This window comes from Parambassis ranga, chromosome 14, assembly GCF_900634625.1.
Source record: "Parambassis ranga chromosome 14, fParRan2.1, whole genome shotgun sequence".
Lineage (NCBI taxonomy): Eukaryota > Metazoa > Chordata > Actinopteri > Ambassidae > Parambassis > Parambassis ranga.
This window is the reverse complement of record NC_041034.1, coordinates 16560692-16574706: the sequence shown is the minus strand read 5'-3', so window position 1 is coordinate 16574706 and position 14015 is coordinate 16560692. Positions and strand designations below refer to the sequence as shown.

The window sequence follows — 14015 nt, the reverse complement described above, 5'->3', positions numbered from 1 at the left end:
CCACTAAAGCCATTTCCAGCCTTTGCTGGAGACTATATTTCTGTTACTGGTCTTTGCTGGTAATTAAACCTCTCTCTTGCTACGTTATGCTTTTGCCTGTGGGCGGTGGTTTTTCCCCTTCCAATATTGCTGGCAGAACACAAGGCCTGGGCTAATTAAGGCACATTTCCAATTTCAGCAGACGGCCTCCTTCATGCCAATGAGGGAAGCTCAGCAGCACGTATACATTGTGTGACAATAAAAATGAGTTTGCAGTTTTTACAAAGTCAAAATCAAACTGTGGAATAACCTGACTGCTGAATAGCTCATAGGTATTATAACATAACATTATAAACATCACAGTACACTTCAGGAGATGTGAGACGTTAAGTAGTGTCCCCAGAATAACTGCACAGCAACAGCATATTTAGTTTCAGTTTTTAGGTTTAACATTGTTTTGGTTTGTTTTTCAATTTAGGCTAAGCCACAGTAAGCTTTGTGCCATTATTGGGCTTGAACACTAACAGCCAAATAAATCAGTAAATAAAGGTTTATAGGGTTATTTTCATATCTTGGTTGATATCGATGTGTTGCTGCATTATCTTGTGATTTCATGGTTACAGTTGCAGTAAAGAACATATCTTTGTCTTTATCGTATTCTTGTACACACTATCAGCATTTGTACTTGCTACTTCAGTTATCATGTCCAACAAAGAGTTAACAATGGCAAACCGTGTGCGTCTATGTGCCTGTCTGTGTCTTTGTTGTAGTCTCCTTAGAGGCTTATAGTGGGGGATTTCTGGCTGTCAGCTAAAAATGCTGATGATGGTGTTTCTACGAAACCAGACATTTCCATACACCGTGCATAAGCTTGCCATGGATCCCAGACAAAAGAACAATCTGGTGCGACCTAATGAATATGTAAGAATAAATCTCTGACCATTTAATAATCTGTTCCAATTTCTGTCACAGAAGCTGAAGTCCCCTGTGGCCTCTGTAAAAAGTATTAGCCAATTGCTATGTTTCCCCTATCCTTATATAATAAGATTTTGTACACGTGTATTCTATCTATGGCTAACATGCAATGTTGTGCCAAACAAAAGAAAAAGGAATATGAAATGAGGCATAAAATGATGTAAAAACAGTAGAAATGTGGGGATTGCTTAAATAATAAATAGTAACATTGCATAAGAACAATAATACAAAAAAATATGAATAAATAATAATAAATCAAACAGGCACATTAAAGCTGTGAGAAGGGTGATGGTTACAAAACATGGTGCTCTGTGTGCCATTTACATATCTTTTTATCTCTTGAGTAAATCCCTTTCAAATGTACTTTTTAACCATACGTAGATATAGCGAACTCAGTACCAACATTTTGCCAGAGATTGTCTGTAAGTTGCTTTTCTGTTGCTCTGGCAATAAAATCTTTGACAAAGAGATGATTGCACAGAATCCCTAAGCTATTTTGATTGAGGGCCTTGGAGGCAAATAAAATGGCACCTGACCTAGATAATGAGAAAGCAATTCAGCTTCCTCTCTTTACACCTCTCACTGTCAGCCTGCTGTCAGTAGTAAAGGCAATGCATGTAGCTAATTTATAACAAACCACAAGCAGTTTGCGTTCTGGGGCGGTGCCCATCACAGAGCTACGGTTTGTATCCCAAACCCCTCTGCATGTTGCAGTGTCATTTGACAAACATGCACTCTTTGGTGGTTTGAGTGTAGGAATGGATTAATAAGAGGGAAATAAGAAGAAAAAAAACTTTCTCTTTCTACTTACAAGGTCAGTGACATATGTTGCTGTAGGAACCACCTGCTGTCTTTCCACGGAATGGTAGAGTTTGACCTTCATTGGTTTTACAGTTTTTTAGGGCAGATAGAGACAGTGGGTTTAAATAACGCAGTGCACATCCCGTAATACTATTGAAGGTTGCCTTACATTCTGGAGACAGTATCAGAGTGGTAATCAGTGTCAGTGTAGTGTGCATGGTGGGAATGTGTGCACTCCCTTCAGGTATCTGCTTGTATTCACAATTAGTGCAGACAGATCAAACGGTGCATAGGGAGATGGCTCCATTTGTCTTGTGTGCAGGCTCAAGGCTCTCCTGACAGACGTTTGTGCAGGGACCCTTGCCCTGCTGCTACTGAGTTACATCTGCCTTGCTGTACTGAGCCAGGCCAATGTGAAAACAGCACTGCTGTGAGAGAGGAGAACTGCCTGAATGCTAATATGAACACTGGCCTTGGGTAGACCTCACCACCTGCAGCCTATTTCAGTGAAGAAGCAAGAGCAGGGTGGTTGGTAGTTTAAAAGAAGCCAGCATTACCTCACGCCTAAAGAGAAGCCTCCGGTGTATTTCAGTATGATTCCCAGGAAACAATTACACAACATGGACGGACTCCAAGATCATTAGAATCAGAATGGAGGCAGGCGGAGGCTGAGTTCACTCTGGCTGGCCTTCCGCTGAAGTGATTGATTAGGCTTTAGCATCATCGTCCTGAGAGGCAGAGGCGATGGGACCAGCTGACTCTTCTAACGGATGGCAAAATAACTCTGAAGGACACAAAGGTTCAACAGTAAGCTGAGGCCAACTCTCTTTAAGCCTTTAAAAAGTATTTGCTAGGTATAGTACAGATTGCTGCTGCAGTAGCTTTCCATTTTATGGGACATAAAGGAGGTGTTATGTTTTTGCCAATAACATCTTCTGTTGTATTTTTTACTGCCACTAAGAAGTGCCATACAGGCAAAAAAACAGTAATTATCCTGTGTGCACACGTTAAGCTACAGATTTGCTTCTCCTGTGTAAACCAAGAATTGCTTTAATGGATGTGGCTTAAAAACTCGATTCAGTGACTGATTATTATTAGTAGTACAGTCTTGTGTTACAGCAAATCATTTTTCTGTGGCTTTTAAAATCAGCATTATTTATAGCAGTGTACCAGGTGTAAGGAAATTGATAATCATGTTAATATAAATGCTAGCTGATTGCTTTGTATTCTGCCTCCTTAGCTTTATCAGCCTTTTGCATTTGCCTTTTACATTTTCCTCATGCTATAATGGCAGCTTGTTCAGAGTAGTAAGTTATACTGCATTTTGCATGATTTTGACATATATCTATAGGAAGCTTATTCACATTAAAACAGATTTTTCCCCTAAAGCTCTCCCCTATTACAAACAGTACAACAAAATAGATCAGTCGGTTCAAGGCAGTTATATAAAGCAGTATCTATGTGTCTCTGAAAAATGGCTGTATCATCACCAAAGCAAATAGTCTGATAATGAAATGCTGCTCATACATTTCTCATGCTTTACCCTCTAGTATGCAGTTTTGTTATGTGCGACAATATATCATCTGAAGGCAAGGAGGGAGGAGATGAGATTCTCTCCCTATGTTTTAGGTTTAGCATGTTTTCCTAGTGTGTTAGTTCTCTGACAGCCTGACCAAAGTTATTTCCTAATCAGAAAGTAAAGTGTTTAAAGCATAGATGGATAAATCATAAGAACTTCTCACTCGTGGCATTAGTGTCATTGAAAAAAGATGAAAAGGAGTGTTGTCTTGTTTGCTTCTGGCAGCAGCAGAACGATGGTCTTAATACTGCTCTGTCATAGTGTGAACAATAAACAGTGAGGCTGATATCAGTCAGATAAACCTGAACCAGACTACAGATGAGTACAGCTTTCCTGTGAATCACTCTTCTTCTCCTGAAAGGACAGATACTACCACTAAAACATAAGCACTGTCATACAGTGAGAATTACTTTGATACACTGGATTGGAGAAACCTTCAGATAAACTTTGTCTTACACTATCTTGTGCCAAGCCATGCCCAAAGGGAGCATTCAGGTTCAAGGAGAGGTACTGCTGACTTGGTGTTTGTATTCATTATAATTGTTGTCAGTAAAGCAGCTTTTGTGCCTACAGTGCCCGATGATGGTCGAGTTTTGTTGTGATTTTATCCTTATATCTGAACTGTGAGTGTTAGCTGTCTGCCACTGGGTTTGTGTTACTGCCACAATAATTCGGGAGGAACACACTGGAGCCTCATCTGCTGCTTTAACAGCTTTAACAGCTGGTCATTAGTGATGTAACTTCAGTAACAGGTACAGTCACATTAAAAACTCACCAGGGAGCCAACAGATTGGCCATCAGCTGCAGTTACCAAGACAACATATCATCAAGATGATGGTCACATGATTGTTAGACTAGTTGATGTCATATGGATGTCAAATCTGTGTTAGTCTGTGCCGCTACAAAGTGTCATTGTGGCAGGGGATGATTTTGGGTTAGTAATGAGATCCCAAGAGTATTACGAGATAATGGTTCACATCTGGACAAGATTCCTGTTGATTCACATGTAGAGTGCTTTTGTCCTGCTTTGTGTTCTATGAGGTAAACCTCCTTTGTGGTTTTGTGGGCAGGGACCAGCAGAATGTTTTACACTAGTCCACCATGCCTCAGGTATCAACTAACCTTTCTCAACAGCAGCAGTTCCTGTCTCATTATACGTAAGCACCCAAAGTCAGTCTAGGTCAATGTATTTTACCTAGGAGGACAAACCCTGCATAAGAATGTAGCAGGTCTGTTTTCAAGCTTTCCTTCTGAAGGCTCATTAAGTGCATCCCTACACAGGCAGGGTGGAATCACTCCCTTGAAGAACCAGTCTCAGCTTTCCCTTACTTCCAGGCTCTATGCATGTGGCCACTAAACAGTCTGATCACCACATTGACAATCTGCCATGTGCTGCTTTGTTCAGCTCTCTGTTCAGCCAGGCATCACAGGCTTATTTGTGCAACACCAATACTACCTCCATATATTTATTTCAGTACACAATAATGGATATGATCATTGTTTTCTCAAAATACAGGCTTACCTATTGTTTTTCAGAAAGAACAGAAAAATTCAAAAATCTGTTGAGAGACACAGTTACTGTTAATTAGTATTCAATAGACAGAGAATCTCCAAGGAAGACAGGAATTAGAGATGCTGGAGCATTTCATCGGGTGGGGCAGGGTGCGGATTGATGAGAAAAATGTTAAAAAGAAAAACTTGTCTAAACACTTTCAGTGTCCTGGATGTGAGAGCAGCAGAGCTGTCCGTGCAGCTATGCCGAGTACTATAATAGGCATTCAGTGCCAGTTTGACGAATGAATGAGTTGGTCTAATGAAAAGCCCATTCAGTGGACTGTCATCTGTCAGCCAACATTAGACAATGCTGTGTAAACCCTGGTTGTTCCCCACAGTGGGGAAGGTTTTCTGCAATCTGAAGATGGAACATGAATTAACTAATTCTGCAGGAATGGAAATAAATAACTACTGTAACACCTCTATGTGACCTTGTGTTTTATCAATAACTCTGTATCTTGCTTTGTTTCAGAATGGTACTGACTATGGCTTCCTGGTACATCAGAACTCAGAACTCTTGCGAGCCCTTGATGAGCTGGAAAAGACCTGCGCCACGCTGAGGGAAGAGAATGGCCTGCTGGTAAGACTAAAAATACCTGAGTGTAGTCTTGACTGAAGGCTTCATAGAAAGTAGGCCAGGTGCACAGGCATGTTAAACTCCATCTCTAATATATTTTGCTGTGGCACTGGTAGCACTGATGATTTCAGACCATGTATGGAGTCCCACTTTAAACTGTTAATAAGCCCTCCTGAAAAAGTATTCGCATGACTTTTGTGTTTGGCATTGCTATGTTTGCACTGCTGCAGGCACTGTCTGATGGTGATATTTGTGTGTGTTTAGCGGAAGAGCAGCGCCCCAGAGACTGAGGAGAAGGTCAGGCGGCTGAGGAGAAAGAACACAGAGCTAGCTGTTCTTGCTAAGAGGCTGGAAGAGAGGGCACGGAAGCTGCAGGAGGCCAACCTCAAAGTGGTACACCGCACAAACAGAATATTTTAAACATTCTCAAAGTGAAATGGGATGCACAGCAGTCTGTTTGCTTTTTCTGTAAATCAAATGAAGCAAGCAACCCTCGTCATCCAAATCATCTCACTGTCATGATGTTTAGTAATGAATTAGGAATAGAAAGGCCGATGGGTGATGAATGGGGGCCTCATAATATACCAGTAGTCATTGTAATGTATCACCACAATTTCCAAAGAAGTCTTAAGTCTAGGAAGTAGCTAAAGATGTAAAATCATTGTATAAATCAACAATAGTGCTAAAGGATAAACTCCTTTATAAAACAAAATAAATATTTATAGCAATTTATTGCTTAAGGTTTCTTTCCATAACACTATCATTAAAAGTGTCATTCATCCATGACAATTCAACAGGTTGATGAAGTCAGCTCTTTAACAAATTTAGTCTACATCCTAATGAACTTTAATGCATAATATAATATAAAATAACTGCATTAGGAGTATTTCAAGGTCGCTGTGGTCACTGGTTGCTGTATATTGTTTGTGCATTCATTCACAAGACCAGAAGAGAACTTCCAGCCACATGCAAATCCCCCTTTCATCTTCTGCTCACTGAAGGGCAGAGCAGTATGCTGTGACTACACCAACATTAAGTGTGCACTCCAGAATAAATGTTCTATGTTGGTTGTTGCGTGGTTGGTTCTTGGCCTGCTGGTGCTATATCATCAGTGAGGAATGTCAGTGTTCATCCCTGCAGGCCACAGTGACACTTTGAGCTCTGACCTGGGTTCTTTGTTTGCGGTCCTGTGTCACTTGTCAGTAACTAAGGTTACATATTTCCTTCACAGGTGAACTCTCCGTCATTGATGAGACCTGGGTCAGTGGAACAGTACAAAAGAGCTTTTGCCCGCCAGCGAGCTCGTGACCTAGCCCAGCATGCTGACACACTGCTCCGTAAAGACAAGGAGATTGCTGCTCTGCAGCAGGAGTGCAGAGAGCTGGAGGCCCGGCTTGGTACCACTAAGGTATTTATAACACAACTGCTCGGTAACCAAAGTAAAGTCACCTAAACTAGATTGAACTGTGCTCACTGATTTAGCCTTGAGTTTATTCTTGACTGAAAGTTTTTATCTCAGTGTTCCATCCACCCCAGTTATCTTCACTACCACAGGCTCATGATGCAACAAGCTTGCTCTCTGCTGGACAGCATGGGTACTGCTCATCCCTCCCTCTCCCTAAGCCCGTATTACAAAGGCTGCGTCATTGCTGATGTCTAGATAAATGACACTGCAGGAATAGGCTGCCTTTCTAAGTGCCTGTTTTTAATTACCAGTGACTTAATTCTCCTGAATGTGAACATCTGTTGGGTTTAATAATTAAAGGTTTTATGGGGTTAGCTGTGCAATGATCTAGTGAGGATGTGCTGAAACTTACACACATCGTTTTTGTACAAAAACAGATTGACTGCATGTTTTTATTAATTCATACAAGATTATCTACAGGTGTTGAAGAGAAAACTGAAACTCTGACTGATGGTTGTATATGATGCACAATTATGTGTCTGTGCAGGGCTCCCCTCTTCCATCAGGCAGAGTAGAATTTGAGAAGCTCCTCAGAGAGTCTCAGAAGGAGGTGCTGCGGCTCCAGAGGCAGCTGTCCGTCACATCATCCAGGCAGCAGTATGACCACAGACCTGACCACGGCGGTCCAGAGAAGTGTGTGGAAACTGATAAAGACCAGAGAGAAGAGAAGGTAAAATCATCTCCCTCGTTTAAGAACACTGTGATACTCTGCACTGTGACCTCTGCTGCTTTATCAGCTTTGGTAAAGACAAGTGTCCTAACTATGCACTGTATAACTGACATCAAAAACATCTTGTAATTATATGAGTCACCTGCTGCTAACAGAGCACATCATTTGTACACTATAAACATTGCAAATATTGGTTATACAGCATTATATGGTCACTGGTTTAAATGAAAGCTTTTTGAAATTTTCCAAAACCTAGTGTATGTTTATGTTGGCATGGTTGCTGTTTTGCAGCGTTATATAATGGCTTGTCGTTGGACTCAGTACTAATCTGCCACAAGCCATAATGAGATGATTCTCTGTCTTGAACTTGGGCCTGATCAAAGATACCAAAGTCACATACTGTGATCCACTCTGCATTCAATGCTCATCTTCTCTGCGCTGCGTTCAATTCTTAGAAACAGCACTCCATCGGAGAATTGATGCTCAGAGGTCTCGGTCACTTTCTGAAAGCATGTATGTTTTATATGTATGTATATATAAGCAATTGCATCATGCAGTATAGATATTATCATTTTTGTACACTTTCATTTATCCACACCAGTAAACAGCTGTTTCAGGGGCAAATATCAGTTCCCGGTGTCCTCTTGTGAGCTTTATTTTACAAGTAGAGTTAACGTAACTTTAAATATCTGCATAATATGTATCATTTTTTTTAATTCTGCACTGCTTGTCAAGTAAATTCTCTGCCTGTGAAGCTCAAATGAGAATGCCGATTGTGGTAATCTCTCATTTGTGGGACGCACACACGCACTCACAGTAGCACACGCGCACCCAGAAAGGGGCCATGTTGTGTGAACTCTAATCCCCTCTAACAACAGAATGGTACAGTCCAGTAATCCGCTCTCTGTTGCTGTGGCAGCGGTGAGAGGGTTTTGGGTGGTAGGTAAGATTCTAGCCGCACTAAAGACTTTTCTATCTCGCCCTGCTCTGGATAACTAGCAGGCCAAGGGAAGCCTTGACATTGCCACAGATCACACGAAAGGGGTAGGTCATCTTGTGAATTTTGTCTGTGTCTCTGTGTGTAGGTCTCCACAGTCTGCTGTAGTTCTCCTTGGCTATCCTTATATGCATCTGCTTGGTGTCAGTCTGAAGCCGTGCAGAACTCAAAGTTGAGACCTGACACTGAAAACAAATCAGTGTCATGATGAATAAGGGGTGTGAGAGAACTGGCTCAAGGCAGCAGGTGTTGCATTTGTGGTACACATTAAAATCACCAGCTTATTCTCAAAGATTATTAGTATGTCACACGCTCCATGTTTGTATTACGATATGAGTCGCAGCTAAGGGGATTTTTCTTTGCAGCCTTATAGCTGTTGTTTTTTTCAATATTTATTTAAGTAAATCCTGTGGTAAATCCCACCCTTGTCTATGATGGACTGCCACTTTCTTACGAACCAGAAAAACTGCACAAGCATGAGGCCTAGTCAAGGACAGTCTGTCAGAAACATGGTTTTGTAATAGTCATGTTTTGGAGCTTCCAGATGTAGATTTCATACAGACCGATTTAGTGATAGGGGGTAGAGTGTTTCATTGGTGGACATCGATATGTTCCGTATTAAAAAGAAAATCAACGGCCAGGCCAATCCATTAAGGTGCTTTTAAAAGAAGTGATCCAGTTACCCGTTTCAGTAGTCTGCAGGGATTACACCAATGTGCTTATGGCATTCAGGGCCTGCTGAATGGGATCTGACCCTGCTTTAGTACGCATGGGCCCAGGGTGTACTTGATCCTTTAGTATACATGGACCACATCAGTGTGAAGTGTGCACAGTGGCACCTCACTGTGTGAAGTGTGTTAGCAGAGTTAAGGTAAGCACAGACAAAACCACCTTCAGTGGCACCTGCTGTGGTCTCAGTATGAACACCGACTGTAGGCATGGCAGGGTCCTGCATTCAAGTCAATTATGTGACTGTGTTTACACATCCTGCACATGACTGTTGCTGCTGCACTAAACTTCTAGTTTACTTTAACTTTTATGCATGTACATTTTTTTGAGCTCACATATTTAAAATAGTGTAGTGTAGCTATGAAAGTCCACTGATTTTGTCATGTTGAATGTGTGCATTTGCAAAGAGTTTCTGATTACTTTAATGCCAACGCATCTCTGTATTCTCTTTTGCAGAACATAGATCTAGAGATCTACAAAAATAAAAAAGAATGGATTGTGCATGATTAAATATGGATGAAATTCCTAATTCTCTTCAGGATTTTGAAATAAGGTTTAGCATTTTAGCCCCTCAGTGTCCAGCTTGCCTGTTTAACCATAGTTCATTCTAGCAAGCTACTTTTTGTATACTGCACAACACACTCTAGAAAGTTGTTATTTTTTAGGGTTTTTTTCATTTACTATAGATCAAATTTCTGCATGAATACTGATCCCAACAACCTCAGGCTGCAACCCGAGCAGCAATGTTGATTCAATATGTATTTTGATGCTGAAAGAACAGGAGACTCCTGGTTTTGCCCTCCTGTAATTTCTTTTATATTCAGATTCAGAATACTTTATTTGTCCCAGAGGGGAAATTGACAGTTGACTGCATGAGCAATGACTCTTTTCTTCAAAGGCAGTGTAACAGAATGATGCTTTGTTTACCACAGAAGTAATCATCAGTGTTGGAGTCTGCTTCCCCCCTGGTTTACAGAGACTCAAACTTAGTTTTATTTTGGCCTGACATCTGGTTAAATCACGGCATTAAAGTTTGATAGTGACAGCTGCTGTTTGTCATTTTAACCAGCAACAAACAGCACCAGCTGAAACTGGAGCTCTGAGGCAGCACACTGTCCCTGATTAAATATGGTATTACCTGTGTGTAAAATAAGAAAACATGCATACATGAAATGAGGTTTCACAGTGTGTGTGCAATTCACCACACTTAAAGTTAGTTTGATTATTAGCGTCATTGCATGAAGCCGATGCTCAATAACATAATGACATAGAATAGTTGGCTAAAAATGAATATTTGGTGAAAAGCCCATATTAACACAGTAGAATCAACTAACCAATATAAAAGACAACTGTAATATATATACCCTGAACCAGTGATAGACTGACTTCAAATAATCAACAGTTACTTGAATTCTGCTGTCTGTACCCATTTTATTTAAATCATGTATCCCACAGATACCATGATTATTTGTATCAGTAATGTTTTCTGGGTTGTAATTTATGTCGAACCCTGACTGATTGCTTGTGACCATCAATTCCATCACCAAATTCTTGATTGACATACTGTGTTATTACCTATTCCAGGTAATATAAAAAAAGGTATCAAATATTTACAGCTACACAGATATTTATGGCCTGCGATAGTTATCCTCTGACATGATTTACCCAACTGATTAATTTCGCTAAATGTAGTTAACATTTCTGTTCGGTGGCAGGAAGCAATTGGTGACTCCGTCACAAGGTCAAGTCAGCATGATGTTTGCGAAGATGATGTTGTCCCTTGCATTATGTTACTAATTTTTATTAGTTATTATTATAATTCTCGGCCACAATTGTTGAAGAGTTTTTTCTGTTCGGTATTCATTGAAAGATTCAAAACATTTTTGTAAAGCTCACGTCCTCATTAGCAAGAGACTGTATTCCTTCACAGGCATTGCTTGACTGTACTACTACTGTCAAGTGTGTACAGGAATGTCACACACAACTGGATTTCATGTTTAAAGGGCTTGTAGCCTCACAGCTTATGTATTGTAGAAAATGCAACAAAAATATTTCTTTTTTCCTCATATTGCAGCTTTGCTGCTCAACATGGGACAAGATGTACAGTATGCCATGTGAACGTGTGGGAGCAGCTCTGTGAGCATAGAAAACATAGCTCTGTACCACATCCTAGTAAGATCTCCAAAAAAAGGTGCAGCCGGTTAAAAAGTAACTTTTGTTAGGTTAGTGTGTTGGCACATAAACCTTTGAAATGATTCATAATAGCCTAAGCTTTGGTCTAATGCTCTCTGTGACAGTCCCTTTATTCCTCACAACATTGTATAAATGAGGCATTATGTAATATTCCTCCCTCTGTGCTCATTCGTCAAAACCATGTCAGAATTATATCACACGTTGGCTGAACCCTGATTATATTTGCTCTGAACTCATCACTGCAAGCTTTAACATTCCCTTTTGAAAAAGGATTGCTCTTTTATGAAATATGACCTGTATCTTAAGTATACAGGTAGTTAACATTGTGGAAAAAAGAAGCTGAATGGTGAGTAAAAAAGAGTGTGTTTGAAATTGTTGTAAGAATCTTACCTTGGCCAGTGTTTCTCCCACCTCAGTGTATCGCTGCCAGATTGTAGCAGCAAGCTCCACACACTTAAGCCTGCCCACTTAATGGGTATGAAGTGCTAGGAGCTAATTAAGAATCACAAGATGGCTTGACTGCTTTAACCATGACTGATCAAACAAAGGTGGAAATCTTGCCAGGACACTGGGATCCTCTTGACTCTTTTGCATTCGAGATAGACATGATGGGATGTTTACCAACCACCACCAAGAAATCAGCTGCAGAAAAATCAGCCGAGTGCCCATTTAAAGCCCTCACCCCTGTGCACTGTTTCTGTCCAGGGGCCAAAGGAATTAGTGCCTCCTGCTGGCCTTTCATCACCACTACTAACACCATCTGGTCCTGCATCCAAAAGATAAACCAGGGAAAACCTTGTTTAACTTCAGACATGTCACTGATTTACTGCTGAAGAGTTAAATTGTTTTAAGACCTTTTGTATTAACCATAGTGCCTCATGTCAGAAACCATTCTGATTGATATAAGTTGTGGGAAAGCTTAGGTTCTTTGCAGTGTGGTGGAGGACACCATTAACATGACTCTACTGATAAAGGTGGTTTTGCTAGAAAACCACTATCTTGTTGCCTAAAGGTAGTCAGCTACATTATTGAAGAGTGCTGTTTACTGGTTGACCATTCTGTCTGTTAGTGGAAGGTTGCTTTTAGAACATGATAATGAAGATTCTCAGTCATTCAGGTAATTTTAATTCAGAATGTGCTTTTAGAAGAGATTTGCAGATAATGTAAACTTAGCATGGACTAGTAGGAAAAGAACTATGTTTCTTTTTGCAAGGTAGGTGTTGTGAGGGTGTGTTTGGTTAATTTAATTAGCAGCATTACATAAAGTTCCTCATGCAGCATTCAGGAAAGGTTTTGTTAATAAAACTGTTCCTGACACTGTTTCTGATATGTATCTTCAGTGTAAAAGAAAGCAGAGATCCCCTTAGCAGCACGTGGCAGAGTGCCTTTGATCCTGTTATTGGGTCATGGCCTTGGCTGCACTAGCACAGTTTTACTCTAAACATAAGTAGGTTTGCTCTAAAATTAGATTCTGATTCCTGACTCTTGACCCTTAACCAATGTCAACCTGGTTCTCAGTTACAAGAAACTTTTTCTGTTAAATTTCAAGTTATTTGTCTAATGGTAATTTGTTAACAAACCTAGTGTGGAACAATCAAGTTGCTAATTAGAAAGGACAGACTCACTGCTTAATGTGTTCCAGTCATGTTGGAGGCTAGAGGGATTCCCCCAGGATTATTCAGTGATTGTAGTTGGACCACTGAGAAGGAAGCTTGCTGCTAATCCCTCTCTCACAGAGGGGTGCAGTGTTAAAGGTTACTGCATATAACAACAATCATGCATTTGCCCCTTTAGGTTCAGGTTCAGAACCGAGGCTTTTTTCTGCACTTTTTAAAGATTTCCTGTGTAAATGAGGAGTGACTGAGGGATCCTATCTGTTCCTCTCAGGTTATAGGAGAGACCCCGTGTGTGGTATTAGATGAAGGTCCATCCAGGTGTGAGAAGACTCCCGGAGAGGAGGAGGAGGCGGGGCAGCGAGTGACGCCCCTTCCGGGCCTCAGCCCGACCCCCTCCTATCAGGAGGACCACACAGAGGAGCAGCACCTACAGTTTCTGGTGAGACCTCGTAATATCATACTTCAGTAAGACTAAAGAATGAGCCCGTCAATAAGACCTGCAGGCTATTTCTACTGCACACGCCCAGCTAGATGTGTATTTTTTCCATTAAAAACAGCTTTAAATACTGATTTCATTGGTACACAACAGGTTATGAAAGTTGATAGTGTTGCTGATGCTTATTTAATATTCACACATTAACATGTTGAACAAGTGTCATTGTGTCAGCTGGGCTGAACAGCCACTGCCACATCAATACCACATTGCAGACATAGTTGCCCCCCTCTTACACTCACCAGTGTAAAGAAGTTATTTTTGATGCGTTCGCGCCCTTCCACCAGGGACATGGTGAACATAAGCCAGCATCAACTTATCTGCTTGTCAGTCATTTTAAAGCCTTCATCTGCCTATACAGATGATGTCCTGACATAACTGTACATC

General features: G+C 40.8%; 1 protein-coding gene across 5 annotated transcripts in view; it reads left to right on the top strand.

The window, feature by feature from the left end:
* tspoap1 (TSPO associated protein 1) overlaps positions 1-14015 on the top strand; it is a 47678-nt gene that overhangs the window by 12502 nt on the left and 21161 nt on the right. For all 5 annotated transcript variants that reach the window (XM_028420681.1, XM_028420685.1, XM_028420683.1 and 2 more), the window contains 5 exons: positions 5361-5468; positions 5730-5858; positions 6697-6873; positions 7418-7600; positions 13407-13574. In XM_028420681.1, the coding sequence (XP_028276482.1) occupies positions 5361-5468; positions 5730-5858; positions 6697-6873; positions 7418-7600; positions 13407-13574 (765 nt within the window). The remainder of the gene's footprint in view (positions 1-5360; positions 5469-5729; positions 5859-6696; positions 6874-7417; positions 7601-13406; positions 13575-14015) is intronic.